General features: G+C 35.2%; 3 protein-coding genes across 8 annotated transcripts; 1 reads left to right on the top strand and 2 right to left on the bottom strand.

Moving 5' to 3' along the window:
• Positions 1-297: 297 nt before the first annotated feature.
• On the bottom strand, positions 298-7,865 carry LOC100790158 (light-mediated development protein DET1). 6 transcript variants are annotated; one of them, XM_006573781.4, is made up of 12 exons: positions 7,511-7,864; positions 6,543-6,646; positions 5,625-6,052; positions 5,261-5,489; positions 4,228-4,401; positions 3,208-3,276; positions 2,992-3,048; positions 2,211-2,297; positions 1,957-2,121; positions 1,727-1,822; positions 863-962; positions 298-675 (listed from the first exon to the last, which is right to left on the bottom strand). In XM_006573781.4, exons 2-12 carry the CDS (start codon positions 6,612-6,614, stop codon positions 536-538), a joined length of 1,617 nt encoding a protein of 538 aa, XP_006573844.1. In that variant the 5' UTR covers positions 6,615-6,646; positions 7,511-7,864; the 3' UTR covers positions 298-535. The 6 variants fall into 6 exon arrangements, with proteins under 6 accessions (XP_006573844.1, XP_006573846.1, XP_003517544.1 ...); XM_006573783.4 differs by having other exon boundaries at positions 4,228-4,371; positions 7,511-7,861; XM_003517496.5 differs by having other exon boundaries at positions 2,211-2,291; positions 7,511-7,856.
• A 1,639-nt stretch (positions 7,866-9,504) lies between these two features.
• LOC100789624 (protein ABHD11) lies at positions 9,505-16,763 on the bottom strand. Its single transcript, XM_003517494.4, has 13 exons — positions 16,420-16,763; positions 15,985-16,125; positions 15,696-15,722; positions 14,608-14,698; positions 14,258-14,301; positions 13,785-13,883; positions 13,211-13,268; positions 13,077-13,129; positions 12,452-12,553; positions 11,443-11,508; positions 10,593-10,714; positions 10,137-10,308; positions 9,505-9,743 (listed from the first exon to the last, which is right to left on the bottom strand). The coding sequence occupies exons 1-13, from the start codon at positions 16,558-16,560 to the stop codon at positions 9,669-9,671; spliced, it is 1,191 nt and encodes a 396-aa protein (XP_003517542.1). The 5' UTR covers positions 16,561-16,763; the 3' UTR covers positions 9,505-9,668.
• A 92-nt stretch (positions 16,764-16,855) lies between these two features.
• LOC100803016 (pentatricopeptide repeat-containing protein At1g71490) lies at positions 16,856-20,862 on the top strand. The gene is given in 3 exon segments (XM_041017470.1): positions 16,856-16,990; positions 18,321-19,933; positions 19,935-20,862. Coding segments are annotated over 2 exon segments (2,142 nt in total). The 5' UTR covers positions 16,856-16,990; positions 18,321-18,581; the 3' UTR covers positions 20,725-20,862.
• Positions 20,863-20,866: the final 4 nt, after the last annotated feature.

The following is a 20,866-nucleotide window of genomic DNA, read 5'->3' as shown; positions in this document are numbered from 1 at the left end:
CTTATACTACAAGTAAATGAGAATATATATAAAATTCATACTTTGTTATATTGCATACACCAAAAGACAAATAATTAAATCAGAATTGTGCATTTAATATTTGTGAAAAAAAAATTGACTGACTATTAGACATTTCATATTAAAATTTCTTATCAAGGCAATGTAAGAGTTAAATCGTGTAACGCGAAAAATTAAACTAGCGGATTATTACCCAAGGGAATTCCAACGAATTTGATTGTAAAATGCTTAAAACATGTGATAAAAGAAATCTCAGAATGCTGTGCACAACCAACCCACTGTTGCATATAATACTTTTCCAATATATTTAAAATGATAAATTTTTCGGTAATTAGTTTAAAATTTTTAAATAAAATAAAATGACCAAAATTTAAAAGAGAGTCGATTGTCACAGCAATCATTAGAATCTGATCGAGATACATTTTGGCTTGCAAGTACCGACTGAAAATAAATCCTCTTGATTCAGTGGAAGACAAGTAAATCTAATCTCATTTTTTTGTAATCTATAAATCTACGCTCATCTCCGAAAGTGAATATTTACAACTGAAGGCTGCAAGAACAAAGTCTGTTGAACGGAGAGAGCAAGGGGCAAAATTGGATGAAAAAGAAACGAAGAGATCTTTTTTGCACGACCATCCATACTGCCAGCTTCAGGACCTAAATAATAAATTTCGAAGCAGGAAATAAATTCTGTTAAGTCCATGTCAAAAAAGCAAGATCAAAGTTGTTGATTTTTCTCGTAAAAAGTTACCACATCCCTCATTTTACTCTCGAAAGTGAAGGAACCTTGTCATTTTGATGTTTATTTAGAAAACAATAGGCTTGAACAAGAGAAAAAGCGCACCTGGTTTGATCTTAAATTTGAGAGAATACGGATACCTCCTTAAAATGAACTTGATTGGATGGTCAGTTGATTGCCTATGTCGATCAGTTGCAGAAATCAGCTGAAATGACGGGGAAGAATTAATAAGTACTAAAGTGAAAAATCATAAATCTTATGTGGATAGTAAAGGAGAGACAAAAGTAAATTAAACGACTGAGAACTTTCATTCATTATTTAGTAAATATTGCAGATGTTTGTGCATGTGCGCGTATGTTTAATGTATGTATACAAGACAACCGCTTTGTACATGGGGCATCAGCAAACATGTCAAATCTCCTCCCCTCCACTCATTCCAATCCCTTTTTTTGTACATGAATAACCATAGAAAATCTTTCTTCCCAAAGTAATTCAATGTAAAATTCTCGCCTCTTTTTCAATAAAATTGGAATCTCTACCAGTAATCAGCCTCTAGAATCTATATTCCAATTACTATATCCTTTCTCATATGCCAGTTGTTAATATCAGTGTTGGAAAGGAAAGGTTGCCACCACCACCACCACCAAAAGAAACTCAGCTTCAAATTTCTTTCCAGATATCTAAAAGTCACAAAATGGGCATTCAGATCGACATGATACCCTCCCAACAGGATAAAAAGACAGGCCTTAGGTAATAAGTCAAACTGATGTAATGACCTGTCCCCAAAGGAAGGACCCAAATTTGATTACCCATTCCAGCTAACTTATTTATTAATGCTTATCCAACAGCTGGAATTCCATTTTCACCAGTATATCCCCAACTTTGTCCAAAATATATAAAATTTAATAATAAAAAAAACTCTGGTCACTGCATGGAAACTAGATAAGCAAACAAACATCAATAGTAAACCTTATCATCAAACCGGAAAAGAGATTGGTCAAAGTAAGGAGAAGGACTCTGTGACTGACAGCTGAAGGGCAAAGAGGCAAGCATCTTCTTCACAAACTGCCAAACAACAAACAAAATTTATATACAGAACACATTAGCACATCACGTACATTATCTTTTGTTTTTTCTTTTATCTAGGAAGGGAGAGACAAAGAGGGCGTGCGATTAGAAGGATACAACCAACAACACACCTGTGCAGAGCTGCTTGCCTTATCTTTTATGCTCCGTAGCTGTTCCAGTGCGTGGATATTATTTGAATGAGAAGATATGAAATTCATATACATTGAATTCCTTGATGTTGCATGGAAGTGGTCACAGAACTGCTCAAACAACAGATAAAGCTCGTCTGCTGAATTCTGATAAGATGTAAAAATGAGTCAAAAAACAGAAAGACACTACTAACACAGAAAACCCAAGAAAATAAAGCATGATGAAAAACATTTACCTGATAAAATGATACAATTTCAGTTGTATCCATGTTATATACAGCAACAAAAGCTGGGTGGTGATCAGCATTTCGGGACACCTGAGGCTTGAAAGCATGAAATATTAACACATTTGCGATATTACTTCAATAGAGACATATTGATTACACTCAAGTCTCCAGGTTGAAATTTTCTGGAAGTCTAATCAGATAAAGACCTAAACATGAGGCCTGCCCCGTTTTTACTAGTTGGACCAAATTGCAAGAAATCAAAAATATCCATGGGCCCACTTAACAATTGTAAGACTTTAAAAGTTAGTACTTAACAACCGTGAGACTTTAGGCGTTAGTACTTAACATGGTAAGACTGCATGAGATCTCCATCACCTAGTGATCAAGAATTTCAATCCTTATAGCCCCAGTCTGATAACTAAAATAAATTTCAGCAATAGATTTAAGCACTGAGGGGGGAGTTAAAAGAAAATTACCATTTTAGTTATCAACTTCAAGGTTTAGCATTAATCCTTGACACTAGATGTTTCAACAAGATGACCCTGGTTTCAACCAAGGCTCTCTGTATAGTGAAGAGTCTCCTACAAAGAAGCTAGGACTCTACTTCAAGGAGGACTGCCACATACTCAAGCTAAAGGAAACAACAATGCTATACCATTTTTTATTTTATATTTGGGCTTTAGTCTACTCCTCAGGTTCTTGTAAGTAATTTTAATTTTTCACTTAGGGGCTGTGAATGGTACAATGAGAATAAAAAGAGTTAAAAAGAAAAGACACACAGAGAACTCACCCCTCCATCTACACTACCAAACTTGATTAACAAATGGTGTCGGTCCAAAAATTGCACCTGCCCATGAGTTGAATAGATGTAACTTGTTACGTTCCTTGTTATTTTATTCATAGGAGAAAAACATAAAGAAGGATAAAACAATTAGTGAAATGTTCTTGAGATGATAAAGCTGTGACAGTCATTTAGGATGCATAAAAAAAGTGTCAAAGCCCCTACCTTCCAGATAATTAAATCAACATAATCTTGAAAGTGGAAGTAAAATTTCTTCCTGAGCCTTTGGATCCTCTGGCAGATGAGGGAAAATCATTAAAACAATTAATTTTCACATACTAAAAAAAAAGAATTGGAAAGATACAGAGCTCAAGTCATATATACATAACAGCCAAAAATCTTGTACACCCACAACTTAGAATCACAGACAATCAAGACAGCAAAATTTCCAAAACAGTAATTAGGAAAATGGTAAGGGTAAGCATTTAACAAGCTACATATATGCTTGACTACACCCTCATACACCAAGAACCCTTTCTTTTGTCATTGCAAAACGCATTGCTGCAAACTATAGGCCTGCCATTTCAGATTTTAGAATATTTCCTTTTCCATATAAGTACTCATGCTTGACAATTTCCTAACATTGACGGGATATGTGGAAATGCAAACAAGGGGAAATTACAGATAAGGAATAGTAAAAATGTTTCTAGTTCAGGAATCATTAAGCATACAAGAGGTTAATTAAGTCAATAGGTTATTATTCAGTAACCACTCTTTGAACATGATTAACTGGTTGTGTGGTTAATCATTCTTAAATTGGAGATATTTTTACCAATAATTCCTTCATTGTAATTTCTTTTAAATTATTACAAAAGTATGTGTGCAAAAATGACTGTTTTGGACAGCAAACCCAGTGCATTCCCATTTCCCACACATATACAAGCCTGTGAAGACACAGAAATATAGATGTACAGCAAGAAATAATGTCTATGGGTAGTTACAGCATATAAGACACAAAATGTTAAAATAATTTGCTGTGAAGAACAGAAGGAAAGAAACTAAAGTTTTCAGCATAAAAGAGAGATAAAAAAGGAAAAAGCAACCAGGATTGTGAAATAAGCTATGTCACTATAAGGCTATAACCTTCCAAGATGATACAAGAACTGTACACGTTCAGCATAGAAGAGCCATATAAAATATGGAAAGAAAATATTGTGCAACAATAAGTTAATTTAGAAGACCAACCAAGGTATCATCTCTTTCTTCATTCCATAGTCCCTGGAATATGAATGAAAGTAATCGCTGCTTTATACCACTTAAAAAAGAATTCCCCAGATTAGGCTGGCCTTGATGCATGTGATTTTCAATGTGGTTCCCAGGCAATTGAAGCTGTTTATTTTTGTCAGAAAATGCCATGCCCTGTCAGAATGGTTGGTGACTGGCCTTTATTTTTGTGAGTTTAGTGCTTTAAATATGCCACAAAACTATCAGAATTATCAATATTGAGCTTGGATTGCTTCATAAATGATAAAGGATAATTGGGAAGTAGTGACAATCAAAGATGATCACAAAATTATTGGCGTGAACCACTGAAACAGAATTGAAAAGCATTCCCAAGGTGCATCCCAGTGATTTTAAAAAATGAATGAGTTTAATGGTCATGCACAGCCAATGTAAAACACTTTTACATTGTCGTCCAATTGTAATTCGCCATTAATATGACTTTTAAAGTAATTATCATAAAAGTCAACAAACTTACCATACACAGTGGATTGTGATTGGATGATGGTGTAAAACTTTTTACATTGTCAGTGTGTAATCATTTTTCTCAAAATGAATTGTAAAAGCATTCAGGATGACCCAGTCCACAAGGCTCTCTCCTACTGGAATCTAGGGAGGGTAAATGTACACATACTTAACCCTACAAGTAGAGAGGTTGTTCACAAGGCAGCAACCTTACTGTCGCACCAAGGCTTGCCCTAGAATTGTAAAAACATCCCTAATAGATTTTTTTTTTAGTTAAAGGGAGGACCCACTATTGAGACAAACCCCAGGGGAAGCCCCAATGGGAAAAGGGGTGGAGTGAATTATGAAGTTTGAACCCATGCATCCTTGTTGCATGTCCCAGTTCCACCAACTAAGCTGACACAAGATCTTAGAAGAATATTTAATTAGAAAAAAAATGTTAGATCTTTTTCTCAAAAAACCACAACAATATATGTAATGATATGCCCAAGAAAACACATTACAATAAAGTCAATACCAAAAGCTTACTGACCTGAGCATTTGAATTGAGAAAAAGCTCATCATCTTCACGGCAGAATTCCCCAATAGCACGTACATCAACAAGGTTCCCAGAGTCTCTAATTTGAAGAATGTGTATAGTTTGATAGCGAAGTGATACAATTGCCAATAGGTCATCATACAAGAAGACCCCCATATTATGGGTTAAATTAACGAAGTCATTACTGAAGACCTTCTTGTCCAAGATCTCTCCATCTTCCAGTCTAATTTAGTAATTAATAGGTGAGAAATGGGGAAAAATACATAAATCTAGAGTGAACAGAGTATGATTTGCCTGGTTATTTTGAAGACCAAAAAACAAAACAAAAAACCAAATATATAGAAAGATGAATAAGCACCTTAAGAGGTGGAAAGTTATTTTCTCAATTGAAGGAACACCATGGACAGCTCCTCCAACAGCAGGAGCATCATGAATTTGGGCCGTTGAAGTAGCGAACAGTCCAAATTGATTACTCTCCATGTAAAGAAAGAAATCCTTACATATAAGTTCATTGCAAGAAGCAAGTGGTACACAATATAATTGGGAGAAAAAACTGTCAAATCTCTTTGCTCTTGATGGCAAATCATGTTTATCACAATCTTCATCCTTGCATGAAAAAGAAAGCCATCTAGGCCTATAAACAATCAACTCCTGATGATTTCTGCTGAAACTTATAAGGTATTGACCATCATCAGTGAATTTACGAAATGAATGGTCTGGGCACTCGACCTCATATACTGTGTGACTTGGTACCAAATTTTCATAGAATCGCCGAGCATGATGAACCTGCAAGAATTAAATTACACCTGCAAAAATTAAATTCAATTCAGGTTCCTTCAACAGAGGAACAAGACAACATATTTAAAAATTTCCCACGGAAGTTAGTTTGTCCATCTGATAAAGTAAAAGCAAATTTTCCAAAATGGCACATCATATATATCTTCTGCATTTCAAGTTTCAATATTTAAAACATCAGGTTATACTTGACAAAGCAAAACCTTATTTATCTTCCCTCACTCATGTTCATGAAAGTTCACCCAGGATATTCACAATTCCTACGACCCAATCATTGTGCAATTTTTTGTTACCACCCCCTCTCCCCTCCCCCCAAAAAAACTAGAAATAACAATTCATGTTTCTACACCTCAGCATTTAAAAATAAAGTGTCGCACCAAATAAGATAATAAACTAAAAAGAGGTTAAAGAACATCACGCATGTAAGAATCCCCAGAAAGAATAAAAATCTTAAATATAATTGGTGGTAAGAAGAAATTACACTAGTGCCAGGAGCAGGAGTGCAAATTTGACGATCAAAAACCCTGGCCACAATATTGCTGCTTCTGTACATTAAAGCGTGTCCACAAACTTGAAAAGTTCACCCTGGAAACAATGAATAATGAATTTTTCATAGCAGAGAAGTTATCTCTATAGGATTTTTTTGGTGTGAACAAAAATTGACAGCTATGTTACAAAAAGACCTATCCATAAATTGATGCATCACACCAATAACCTGAGCATATCACATTACTCTACACTACAGACCATGTAAAATCATAAAATTCAGTGTGCAAAAATAGTGGTATTCCTAATTTAGGATAAACTTCTCGACAAACACTTATAAAAGAAGAAATAGGGAGGTGAAATCAAATTTCTCCAATAACTTATAATCAAGTTATACACTTCAACTTTGGGAAAATTAGATGAGAGAGTTTCCGAAGAAGTTCAGATGAATAAGTTGATTTCAACTTGTGAGAAAAGTTTGATTTGTTCACCCCCCCTTATTTTCTTCTCCTACAGGTGTTTGTTGAGAAGCTTGACTAAAATAATCCATAATCGCATATAGAAATGGGAGCTCAAAACAACAAGAGGATTAGAAAAGGCCAATGTTTAAGAGTTTTTTAGAGGATAGTTTCACTTTCAGGTTGAGGAGCCTGAAACCAAACCCTAGATAGTGTGTGCACATACACACACTATCATTATTCCGCTAACAATAAAACGAAGACGCTATCTTCACCTAAATCGGAACATTATTATTATACGCCATTTACAACATCACATGGATCTTAACAAGATGAAACCTAGCTGCAGTTCACGGTTAACAAAAAAAGGTATTATCAAAATACAAATAAATTTTCACACATTGAAGAAAGAAGGCGATCAGAGAAAGAGAGCGTTGGGGGAAATTCAACCAAAAATAAGAATAAGAGAGAAATAGAGATTCCGAGCGGAGAAGAGAGAGGTTACCGGTGGCCACAGTGGAAAGCGACGTTGAAGGAAGGAGAGAAGCGTGGAATCGAGACTAAGGAATTTGTGTTGTGTGGGGGTTTGGGTAAGTGAAAATCAAAAGTGAGTTTGGAGATGCCACGTCACCTGCATGCGTTCATCTCTATTTCCCTTTCGCCTTCGCTTGCAACTTGCAAAACATGCATTAAGCACCACAACTACTATCCTTTCATTTCTTTCTCTCTTTTTTTTTTTTCTCTTTTTTTAGGATAAGGTGACACCACAAATTCATATCATATAAGAATAATACCAAAAACATTTATTTATATTATTATCCATAAGATTTTCCGTGATAAATTTCGTATGATTTTTATCAAATATAGATAGTTCAACCTTTTTCATTTTATTTGTGTTTGGCATTAAAATAGACATTTAAAAGGATTTTATGGAAAAAAATTGCAGTTTAAACAGTGTTTTAAAGTTTTTAATGAGATTTAAATTAATAATAATGGAAATTTAAAAATAAAAATAAAAAAAAACAGAATCGTATTCTACAAGAAAAGAAGAATCTTCAATATACCATAGTCATAAATAACTGCGTCACCTTTTTTTATAACTAAATAACTTTGTCACTGTTTGTTTGTATTGAAAATATTAATAATAAAATAATGACTTAAATTTTTTATAAAAATTTAATTTTTTATAATTAAAAAAACTTAAAGCAATTGTTAGTATTTTTTTCAAAAAGATAAAATTAGATTTATAAAATTATATAAATTAATGTACATTTAACTTTTTACTCATTTTAAAAAAATTACATTTTCATATATTACAAAAAGGGATGACAATTCCTCAAAAAAGAAAAAAAAAAGATAACAAGCAAGACGTATTAAGATGAATCTTTTTTTTCCTACTCTGATGTCATTTGTAAACCGCGTGTTTATCTTGTTATCTCTTTATACATTTTTTCAAGAATAAACCATATATCTAAATATGTGAAATATTAAAATACATAAAATAAACTTAATTTAAAAACCATGAGAAAGTAGGAAATCTAAATAATTTATATTATCCCATTTCATTTAGTAAATTTTTAAATTAAAAATATTGTCATAATTTTTTATATGTTAATTTTTAAGTAAATTAAAACATTAAAAGTAATAGTTGCTTGAGTTAGCAAATTTCAATGTTATTTTTATATCAATTCATACTTTTAAGTTAATTCAATAGCTAGTTTTGACAAATGCTTATAATTCAATAGTTAAATTATCAAATTTCAATTGTTTAACGTTTAACTTTTAACTAATTTTTCATCTTTCTATTACTTTTTTAATTGTTTAGTTTATCCCATAATTTTACTAAACACATCTTTATCCACCCATAATTTCTAATATTGATCATACATAAAAATTTGGCCTTCTGTTCACGTACGGTATTAACAGGGATGAATACCATAACCAATCACATACAAGACGACCCGACAATTGGGGAACTTATAAATGAATCAGGCTGTAATGAATTGGGGAAAACTTTTTCTTGAATGCAAGTCCTATACTTCCATGAAGTATGGACATTAATTAAATATTTTTGCTAGGTCCAAGAGTAAAGAATCATATTTCCTCCTCATGAGACTGCCCTAGGTTAGGTGCCATCAAAATGAAGGAAGTATCCTTCACGAGTTTCGCGATTGGTTATTTGGGCAATTCTGCTAGAAGATAGCAAAGCTTTTTTCTATTCATAGCTCCGGCTGTTACTTCCTGCACCCTTTTTGGAATGTTTTTTTTACCTTCCAGATTTGTCATTCCAGAAGCCAATAGAGGGATGCATTCCGTAATGTAATTTTACATTCTGGATTGACCATTCCAGAAGCCATAAAGAAGGTGTTGGAAGCAACTTGGGAGGTGGAGGAAATAATAGCCCAAATCTCACAGGACTTGTTTGACCAAGGATTGGCCCACTATGTTAGGCCTTGTAATAGATGCCATCTGAAAGGGATAACTAGACAAAAAACAGAGTAGCGATTAAAAAATATATATTACGGTGATGTACAAGAAGATTAAAAAAAATAATAGCATATACAAAGGGGATAACTAGACAAAAAATGGGAAGAAGGAATGGCATCAAACTGTTAAGGCAATCCACGTATAAATAGAAATTACAAGAGAGCACATTTGTAAACTCAGGTTTTGCCTCCCTGGAATTGGAAAGATGATGACAGTATCCTAAAGAGTCCATCCGGGTTATCAGTATGCACCTGTTGATGGAGAAAGTAAATCCTCTTTTAAATATGTAACCACGTGAAATAATTCCAAAACTTCGTAAAGCTTATGTCAAAGACAATTTTGTTAAAGTTTTTTCACTAATTATGGCGTTTTTTTTTTTTACTTGGGGGCGAAATTTGTGATCTTTTGTAAATTAGAGGGCAAAATTCATGAAAAAAATCTTTTGAGGAGAAAATTCACAACATTGTGAAACTTTGGGACAAAAGTGCAATTAAGCTGTCACTAGCCAAAATTATTCCCTAAAATCTAGGACACCATTTGAAACTTAAAAGTATTTTAGATATCATGAGCATAGATCTCCTAAGGTGAAACGTATGGGAGGAGATCATGCTCTAAAATAATAACTATGGCACTATAGTACATACCCAGTGGCCAGCATCTTCAAGGACATGCATTTCAACTCCCCCTCCTTCCTCAACAGCAAGCTCTTCAGCTGCATGGATCCGCTGAAGGTCTTCAAGAGCCCATCTATGTAAGCTTCTTTCTGCTTTCAAAAAGTTCACATGCACCCCACGAGGTACATCTTCAACAATTTTCCTATGAACAGTAGCATAAACATTATTGGTTCCACACACAATCTTCAGTATGGAAAGATTAATTTCAAAATTAAATGTGATTGCACATACCATTAATCCTGGCATCAGTAAATACACTAACCATGGAATTTCTTCAACAATACAAACTAAATATAAAATTAACAGTCACTGTCATTCTAATTCATACTCAAGGCAGGAAGGAACCCATCTCAACCAAAGAATTAAGGCCGATAAAAATCAATATATTGCAGCTAGCATTGTTATCATAGATATCACAGTAAGTACCACAAATTTGTTTCTTCATAGGATTGATACATTTCTGCAATCCCCCTTAGGTCAAACACCCATGAGAAGCTTGATGATTGTGAACCAGGAGAGCCAGAAGGTCGCAGGTTAGTCACAACCCACTACATGGATGACAGGAAAAAAAAATCAATCAATAATAGAGGGATAGAAATTGCCAAAATATCTATTTCTTTTATCTTCATTAATTTTAAGGTGAACTATGTTGATTTTGTAACATCCAACTTATTCATCATTCATCAAGCCAACAAAGCTCTTTAAAATTTGTTTAATCAATCATCTGATGAAAAAATCATAGATGTATGACAATTCAGATAGATAAACAAACTGAACTTTCCCAAAGGAGTAAAACCCAGGTGTTCATCTATAAATATTTAATATAGATATTTTCATCATTTACTGATTAGTCCTACGGTTGGACAGGTTTTTCAAACCCGATTTACATCTACAGGCTATCTGTAGACTGTTAAAGTTCTTGGTATTTTGTAGCACTTTTATAAATATCTTCCATCAGTTGATGCCAATTTTGACTCCTTCCTCTACTAGTTCATCCTGGATCTGGCTGCATGGTAAGTGTGATATTTTTTTTCTAGTTTTCATATTAGAATTTAATGAATGCCTTAAAGGTTGTATAATTTACCATAAATCATGGATTCTATATGGTGATAGCATTCTAACATAAAATGTCAGCGAAAGGGTCAAGGAGTAAATGGGATAGTAATCAAATACTTCCCTTGAAATCAGCTTTACTAATCAAGGCTTTATTTATATAGTCATTGAACCAAGGAAAAGTATACAGCGATCAATATCAAAGTATGCCATAGTTATGTACCTGCGCCACATCATTGGAAAATCCATGTTGAATAAGAGCTCTGACAACATGCCGCTTTGAAGGGACCTTCCTTGAGGAAATGATCATAGAAAAATAAAAAATTGCTCATAATATAGAACCAAAAGTAAAACGATTCTTTCAATTTATTCATATAAAAGAAGCTAAAGAGTATAGAAAGACAGTTATTATGTTACTGAGATGACAATCAAAAGAGCATTAAATGTTAATATATAACAAAAGTAAATTAGCATAGTAATTGGTAGGCATGCACATAATAGTGGCCAGCTTTATTCCCATAGTTCCCTCTATTTTTTCTTTTCCTTTCTTTTTATACTTCTATAGTTTCATTTGTTAACTATCCCAAGTTCTCTTTCATTTGATAGTGATATGTCAAAGCAACCAATGTTGGGGAACACCATCCCCTTCTTTAAATGGATTCAACTTCTAATGAATAGTGGGATTTAAATAAAAGCATCAAAAAACAAATCACACACAGTTCACCATGATGAGAAGAGATTAAATCTACTATTAAAACAAGGTGACAGGGGACCTCCCAATGTCCTCCACCCCATAACTAGCTCACCAATTTTGCTACAAATCCACTAAACCATTTGAGGGACAGGTGACCTCACAAAATAATGTTTCTCACACTCATCCTCGTATCTCAAATTATTCCCTAAAGTAAACCCTAATGCAAATATGATATATATAGCCCACTAGAATATTATTGACAAGAAGCCACCTTTACAAACTCCTTATGACTTTCCTAGTTCCCTATTAGAAGCAAATATTCCATATAATCATATTTTTTATATTAATTACAATTTAAACTTTGAATTTAAGAAACAAGTAGGAAACTTGATAACTATCAAAACAGGAATTTAGATCAAACCCAACAACCAAACCTTGAAGTTGAAGAACCAAAACAAGAGCAACACATTGAATCAAATTAACATCACCATTACATTCATTTTCTCAGAAAGACGAGAAGATTCAATTAAAGATCTACCTCCTTTGGCAGTGTACTTAGAAAGGATATGAGTTCTTCTGGATGATCTTCTCCATCTCCACCTGCTCGAACTTTTCCAGGGGTTGCATCCAGAATCCAAGCCTTCAAATAGCATAGAAGCAAGTGTGAAACAATTAATAAGCCCTCACATATAAATACAGGCAAACAAGAAGACAAACTATAGTTACAAATTACAATCCTTGTCAACTCTGACTATTCCTCCCTGCTGAGTTTTTATTCGTCATAATTTGTTATGTAGTTCAGCTTTTTAATGTCCACACACACACACATATATAAATATAAATATTCAATTTCTAGGACTTTCAAGGATCCAATCTGAAAATAGATTCCACATTTTTATTTTTATTTTGAACAGCAAAAGAACCTTGTATATTAATGTAAATTGTAAAAGGGAGCAGGACCACAAGTTGTGACCGAACTCCCTAAAAAGCAATTACAAAAGGTACTTCAGAATAAAACTGAAGATTCACACCATGGTAAACCATGCCCCAACCTTGTATGAAAATAGATCCCACATATGAACCAATATTATTTTCTGAGAAAGAGGAGTAACTTCTGGCACCTTCATCTACCCCAAGCAAACAGAAACTGAATTTGAACTTACTCTCACTGGCCGAGCAAGAGGCTTTGCAGCTTGGTCTACCATGCTCAAAACAACTGAAGAAAAACAATGTAAATAGAAATGGCTAACTTAAAGAAAGGCACATAAAAATGAACTTAAAACATTCAGTGACTAACCTTTCCCCCCAAAACTATGACCAACTAACACACGGGGCGTTATTCTCAGATCTCGAACCTATCCAGAAGAACAAAGAGAACGTCATTACAAGAAAGGGACTATACATTACATGTATACAGAACGACATGTATCTAAGCAGTTCTTTTAAAATAATCTATTAAATATAGTAAGAAGGTTTCACTTAAATTTAAAACATTCCAAGGTTTTCTATCAATAAGTAAAATATTCCATAACAGAAAAAATATTCTGATTTAAAAAAAATCACAAGGGATTTTAATTCCCACAATTGGTATAATTTAGCATTTCAACGTTAAAGAAGGATAATAAATTGCAATTAAAATTAAGGGAACTAAAGTGGTAAGGCCAACAACTATTTGAGGAATTCACCCAAACTAGAGAGTCCCAGCGGAAGCCCACATGGTTGAATACTGGGTATTCCATGTTGCAGAACCAAGGTTTAAATCTCATTAGGAGAGGGTGGAGTGGAGTTGATATAGACCCCTGCCCCATTCTTTAGCACACCCACCACATAAATATGATAATGATTTAGGAAACATGTTAAAGAAAGCACACCAGTTTTAAAACATCCATAGCAGCAGATGCAACAGTATGGGGATCTTTCTTCTGGATTGATGCTGAATCGCCATGACATCGCAGGTCTACTAAAAGAAACTGTCAATGCAAACAAACAAGATTCAGATTTATGTAAATCCAAAATGTTCTTGTATTGGACCCCTACAATAAAAAATTTAAGATACCCAGTAAACAGAACATTATCTTATCAGAGTCTAATAATTTGATCCTAACTCAGTACACAATCAATAAACAATGTTTTAAATTCATGCTAATAAATGGTTTGTTGATAGTGAAAATATTTCAATAAGTATGATGCCTAGTATAAATGGTTTGTTGATAGTGAAAAAATTTCTATACTATTAGAGGATCAAAAATTAAATCCATAAGTATGATGCCTAGTATAACTAATAAATATTTAGATGGCAAGTAGTACCTAACAAAGCTTAGCACAAAAATGTAAAGTAAAATACCTGCCATGTAGGAAACTCTTGAGCCAATCTCCTAGCAAAAGTTCCTGCAATATCATTCTAATTATGAACTAACAATGCATACTTATCTCATTTATATTTTCCTGAGAACTAAACATACTTTCTTGCAAATACAAAAACATCTAACCCAAATATCCAGATCTCTGACCAAGACCAAAGCTACTCTAAAATTCTTGATGAGTTTTGAGAGTAAGTAGAAAAGTAGTTTGATCAGGTGAATACATTGTTGCCACGTGATAATCATGCACATTGTACAGAAACAATTCATGCCACGCATAAGTTTCATATCACAAAAGGCTTGTGAAAAACAACATGTACACAGTAGCACGCACCCCAGTTTTTCCTGCAACCTAGGATTCCATGCAGAAAAACAGCCGTTGGTGGCTCAGGTAAAGACCTGTCCATAACAGAACTCCATCTTACCTGTATAGGAAATTATTTCTGTGCATTAGTCTTTTGAGCATTATACAGAAATCATAAAAATGAGATTAATCAACTTCTTATGAAAATATGAGAGGTTTGCAACCATCCAATGCCATTTTACAAGCTTTTATCTTAATATTCTCATCCTGTTTCAAATCTATTTTATTAAGAAGCATTTTGAACATGTTGGTAAATTATTAATGGGTTTGTATGGTCAACAAGTTTTTGTTCCATATCAGTAATTAATATCATTAAGAGAGTGTTGGGTAAACAACTTAATTAAGCATTTATTAACGAGCTTATTCTGATTAACAATGAAACTGATTGGAATGAGTTAAAATGAGCTTATTTTAAAGAGCTTGTGGAAGTCATAAGCTATTTTCATAAGCTCAATTCCATACAAGCTCCCTGTGAACTCTTCCAAACACCCCTTAAGCCAACCCCGCCTGGTGGAAAAAAGCTTAGTATTAGCTGTTTTTGTTGTTGTTGTCATCAGTATTTAATAAGATTAAACTATTTTAGTCAATAGTTTGGTGGTTATATTTCTAAATGAGGAGAAATCCAAGAAAAAGTGAACCATCTTCTTTCAAGTTCCAGTACAGTGAATACATGACTTTGGTTTGTTTTGAGAAGATACATTTTTAGTTTCTTCAACAATATGTTCCATTGTAAAAAAAAATATTGCATTATGTGGAAACTTAGATAATCTATATCTAACATTCTGCCATAAATCAACTAAAAGCACAAAGTTTTGTTTAGCCTAAAGCAACATGGTATGGGTGACATAAAGGCCAATGAGGGAAGATCTTCTTGCATTGTCAGCAAAGAACAACTAAACAAGAATTTAAAAATGAATGCGCCACTCTTGCACACTTCTATGTCCCAATGGGTTGAATGGAACACTAAGAATCTAGAAAGTGAGACGATTAACTCACTGCAAAGTGAAAACAAATTCCTGTTAGATGAAAACTAGAAGCAAGCAGTAAATAATACTTACAAGTGCCCCCTGAATCAAATCATATGCCTGCAAGGCACACACACAAAAAATTCAGTTATAATAAACAAGGATAAATAAGACACTACTTTTTTTGCGGCAGAAAGAATCATATATATTTTGCCATTAGTAATTTAGAACTTGTCATTTTTATTATCTGCCTACTAAAACACATTAAACAAATTGACGGTTGGCTTACTTTGTTTTTCTCTGTTTTCAGCATCAAGTGTAAACACGCAATATAAGAAAATAAATTAAGCATAAGAATGCTAGCAATGAGCAGTCAGATTACCAAGATGCTAGAGGAGCCGGCCACCTGTCCCTTTTGTCCAACTCCAACAGTTTCGCCCACTAATGCCATTGATATGTTCCGGTCCTTAACTGACCGCCTAGAGTGGCTAGGAGCTAACCGAGACACATTGAATTTGTCATTCTACATCAATAAATAAATATCAATACGTAACTTGTAAGGTACATAGTGTCAACGTAAAAAATGCATGGCAATATGGATTGCTAAAACTAGCGCAACTAAATACGAAGCTCAAACGGTGGTGACTGGTGACATTAGCAACCAACCAGATATTAGCAGCAGTTGCGCCGCTCAAGCGTTGAAATAACCGAAGCGAAGCTTAAATGCGACAATGATGTGTGCTAAATTTGCAATGCATAGAAACTATCGAAGTAACTGTAAAGTGAAAAATGAAAAGATTAAGAAATGAAAATGCACCTCGGAGAGCCGTAAAATTGGAGATGTGACCTTGCAATTCCTCCAAGAAGGAGAGACGAATCTGGTCTTCCGGTTGGAGGAGTTAACCACTGCGGCGGCGGCGGCGGTGCAGCAGGGCGAGGAATTGGAGAATATCGGCATCGGAAGAGAATGCAAAATGCAGATCGGAGAGAGAAGGGAACGGAAAGAGAGAAAGATGCGGTGGTGTCGTTGGCGGAGAAATAAAGAGACCGAGGCGCGAATATAGCCGTCTCTCTCTCTCTCTCTCTCTCTCGCACACGGTCGGTTACTAAACAAAGGAGTACATATAGTCAATATATTTTATTGAGGAAAAGAAAAATAAACAAAGACTTGTTGTGGCGGCTGGTGTGTGTCATAATAAAAGAATGTGAATTTTTTTATTTAAATTGAAAACGAGCAGCAGCGCCATCCATTGCAACGCCACCACCACTAACACGTGCTGTGGATTTGGGCCTTGAGATGGATCGGGTAGTTGCAACAACACAAATTCCTTAGTCTCGATTCCACGCTTCTCTCCTTCCTTCAACGTCGCTTTCCACTGTGGCCACCGGTAACCTCTCTCTTCTCCGCTCGGAATCTCTATTTTTCTCTTATTCTTATTTTTGGTTGAATTTCCCCCAACGCTCTCTTTCTCTGCTCGCCTTCTTTCTTCAATGTGTGAAAATTTATTTGTATTTTGATAATACCTTTTTTTGTTAACCGTGAACTGCAGCTAGGTTTCATCTTGTTAAGATCCATGTGATGTTGTAAATGGCGTATAATAATAATGTTCCGATTTAGGTGAAGATAGCGTCTTCGTTTTATTGTTAGCGGAATAATGATAGTGTGTGTATGTGCACACACTATCTAGGGTTTGGTTTCAGGCTCCTCAACCTGAAAGTGAAACTATCCTCTAAAAAACTCTTAAACATTGGCCTTTTCTAATCCTCTTGTTGTTTTGAGCTCCCATTTCTATATGCGATTATGGATTATTTTAGTCAAGCTTCTCAACAAACACCTGTAGGAGAAGAAAATAAGGGGGGTGAACAAATCAAACTTTTCTCACAAATTGAAATCAACTTATTCATCTGAACTTCTTCGGAAACTCTCTCATCTAATTTTCCCAAAGTTGAAGTGAATAACTTGATTATAACTTATTGGAGAAATTTGATTTCACCTCCCTATTTCTTCTTTTATAATTGTTTGTCGAGAAGTTTATCCTAAATTAGGAATACCACTATTTTTGCACACTGAATTTTATGATTTTACATGGTCTGTAGTGTAGAGTAATGTGATATGCTCAGGTTATTGGCGTGATGCATCAATTTATGGATAGGTCTTTTTGTAACATAGCTGTCAATGTTTGTTCACACTAAAAAAATCCTATAGAGATAACTTCTCTGCTATGAAAAATTCATTATTCATTGTTTCCAGGGTGAACTTTTCAAGTTTGTGGACACGCTTTAATGTACAGAAGCAGCAATATTCTTACATGCGTGATGTCCTTTAACCTCTTATTTGGTGCAGTAATTTATTTTTAAATGCTGAGGTGTAGAAACATGAATTGTTCTTTCTAGTTTGTTTTTCGGGAGAGGGGATGGGGTGAGGGGGTGGTAACAAGAAATTGCACAATGATTGGGTTGTAATTGTAGGAAATGTGAATATCCTTGGTGAACTATCAAGAACATGAGTGAGGGAAGATAAATAAGGTTTTGCTTTCTCAAGTATAACCTTATGTTTTTAATGTGGAAACTTGAAATGCAGAAGATATATATGATGTGCCATTTTGGAAAATGCGCTCTCACTTTATCAGATGGACAAACTAACTTCAGTGGGAAATTTGTAAATTTGTTGTCTTGTTCCTCTGTTGAAGGAACCTGAATTGAATTTAATTTTTGCAGGTGTAATTTAATTCTTTCAGGTTCATCATACTCTGTGATTCTATGAAAATTTGGTACCAAGTTACACAGTATATGAGGTTGAGTGCCCAGACCATTCATTCGTAAATTCACTGATGATGGCCAATACCTTATAAGTTTCAGCAGAAATAATCAGGCATTGATTGTTTATAGGCCTAGATGGCTTTCTTTTTCATGCAAGAATGAAGATTGTGATAAACATGATTTGCCATCAAGAGCAAAGAGATTTGCCATCATTAGTTTATGCCATATTCCTCAATACCCAGACACCTCTTCTTGTCTCACCTTCAGAAGTGCATCCCAAAATCATGGAAACAAGCCCCCCTAAAACCACTTCAAAACCCCATCTTATGTGCTGATGCATCTATGGTTGGTGTTCTCATTGCATCCCTCAAGGACTTTGTGACCCATGGCCACTTATCCAATGCATTCAAAACCTTCTTCCAAATACAGCACCATGCTGCTTCTTCCCACCTTCTGTTACACCCTATTGGCTCTCTCCTTTCGGCTTGCACCCATTTTAAGTCACTCTCACAGGGTAAGCAGCTTCATGCTCATGTCATCTCACTGGGTCTTGATCAAAACCCTATCTTGGTTTCAAGGCTTGTTAACTTTTACACAAATGTTAATCTCCTTGTTGATGCCCAATTTGTCACTGAGAGCTCTAATACTTTGGATCCTTTACATTGGAATCTGCTTATCTCGGCATATGTTAGAAATCGGTTCTTTGTGGAGGCTCTTTGTGTCTATAAGAATATGTTGAATAAGAAGATTGAACCAGATGAATACACTTATCCATCTGTTCTCAAGGCTTGTGGGGAATCATTGGATTTCAATTCTGGGGTGGAGTTTCACAGGTCTATTGAGGCTAGCTCCATGGAGTGGAGTTTGTTTGTGCACAATGCTTTGGTCTCCATGTATGGTAAGTTTGGGAAACTGGAGGTTGCACGTCACTTGTTTGATAATATGCCCCGTAGAGATTCTGTTTCTTGGAACACTATAATCCGCTGTTATGCGTCTAGGGGTATGTGGAAGGAAGCGTTTCAGCTATTTGGAAGCATGCAGGAGGAGGGTGTTGAAATGAATGTGATTATATGGAACACCATTGCTGGAGGGTGCTTGCATTCAGGCAATTTCAGAGGAGCACTTCAACTTATTTCTCAGATGAGAACATCCATTCATCTGGATGCTGTTGCAATGGTTGTTGGGTTAAGTGCTTGTTCTCACATTGGAGCCATTAAATTGGGAAAGGAGATTCACGGCCATGCCGTGCGAACTTGCTTTGATGTGTTTGACAACGTGAAAAATGCATTGATTACTATGTATTCCAGGTGTAGAGATCTTGGCCATGCATTTATGTTGTTTCATAGAACGGAAGAGAAAGGTTTGATCACTTGGAATGCCATGCTTTCTGGATATGCCCACATGGATAAATCCGAGGAAGTCACCTTCCTTTTTAGAGAGATGTTACAGAAGGGCATGGAACCCAGTTATGTGACCATTGCAAGTGTTCTTCCCCTTTGTGCCCGCATTTCAAATCTGCAGCATGGCAAAGAGTTTCATTGCTACATTATGAAGCACAAACAGTTTGAGGACTAATGCCCTGGTGGACATGTATTCATGGTCTGGCAGAGTTTTAGAAGCCAGAAAAGTGTTCGATTCATTGACCAAAAGAGATGAAGTTACATACACTTCTATGATTTTTGGATATGGTATGAAGGGTGAAGGAGAAACAGTTTTAAAACTATTTGAAGAGATGTGCAAGTTGGAGATTAAGCCGGATCATGTAACAATGGTTGCAGTTCTAACGGCTTGTAGTCATTCTGGTCTAGTAGCCCAAGGGCAATCTCTCTTTAAAAGGATGATAAATGTCCATGGGATAGTTCCACGGCTTGAGCACTATGCCTGCATGGTTGATCTGTTTGGGAGGGCTGGTCTTCTAAACAAAGCCAAGGAGTTTATCACAGGGATGCCATATAAGCCAACTTCGGCAATGTGGGCTACTCTTATAGGAGCGTGTCGAATCCATGGAAATACTGTGATGGGGGAATGGGCAGCAGGGAAATTGCTGGAAATGATGCCTGATCATTCAGGCTATTATGTGTTGATTGCCAATATGTATGCAGCTGCTGGTTGTTGGAGCAAACTAGCAGAGGTGAGGACTTATATGAGGAATTTGGGGGTGAGAAAGGCTCCTGGTTTTGTTGGCAGTGAGTTTTCTCCCTTTTCGGTTGGGGACACTTCCAACCCTCATGCTTCTGAGATTTACCCCTTGATGGATGGACTGAATGAGCTAATGAAAGATGCTGGTTATGTACATAGTGAGGAGTTAGTTTCATCGGAGGAAGATTTTGAGGAGATGGATATCGGAGGGAATGTATACTGATAGAAGTTAAAGTAGATTTTAGTTATAGGTGTCTATTGTAGTTTGTTATTACAATCCCTTGTTTGCGGCCTAAAAAGCAGAAACTTGCCACAGTTGCCAGATCAAGCAGAAAAATTGCCATGAGTTGAGTTTGTTTAATTCT

The sequence above is a fragment of the Glycine max genome, chromosome 1 (assembly GCF_000004515.6).
Source record: "Glycine max cultivar Williams 82 chromosome 1, Glycine_max_v4.0, whole genome shotgun sequence".
NCBI lineage: Eukaryota > Viridiplantae > Streptophyta > Magnoliopsida > Fabales > Fabaceae > Glycine > Glycine max.
This window is presented reverse-complemented; position numbering and strand designations above follow the sequence as displayed.

Coding starts and splice junctions, on each gene's coding strand:
- LOC100790158 (XM_006573781.4), bottom strand. CDS start 6,614: ATGTACAGAAGCAGCAATATTGTGGCCAGGGTTTTTGATCGTCAAATT. Junction 4,402..5,260: donor TTCTCAATTCAAATGCTCAG/GTCAGTAAGCTT, acceptor CCATTCTGACAG/GGCATGGCATTTTCTGACAA. Junction 2,122..2,210: donor AAATTGTATCATTTTATCAG/GTAAATGTTTTT, acceptor ACATCTTATCAG/AATTCAGCAGACGAGCTTTA.
- LOC100789624 (XM_003517494.4), bottom strand. CDS start 16,560: ATGCCGATATTCTCCAATTCCTCGCCCTGCTGCACCGCCGCCGCCGCC. Junction 13,130..13,210: donor TCATAGTTTTGGGGGGAAAG/GTTAGTCACTGA, acceptor GTTTTTCTTCAG/TTGTTTTGAGCATGGTAGAC. Junction 9,744..10,136: donor TTGAAGATGCTGGCCACTGG/GTATGTACTATA, acceptor CTCCATCAACAG/GTGCATACTGATAACCCGGA.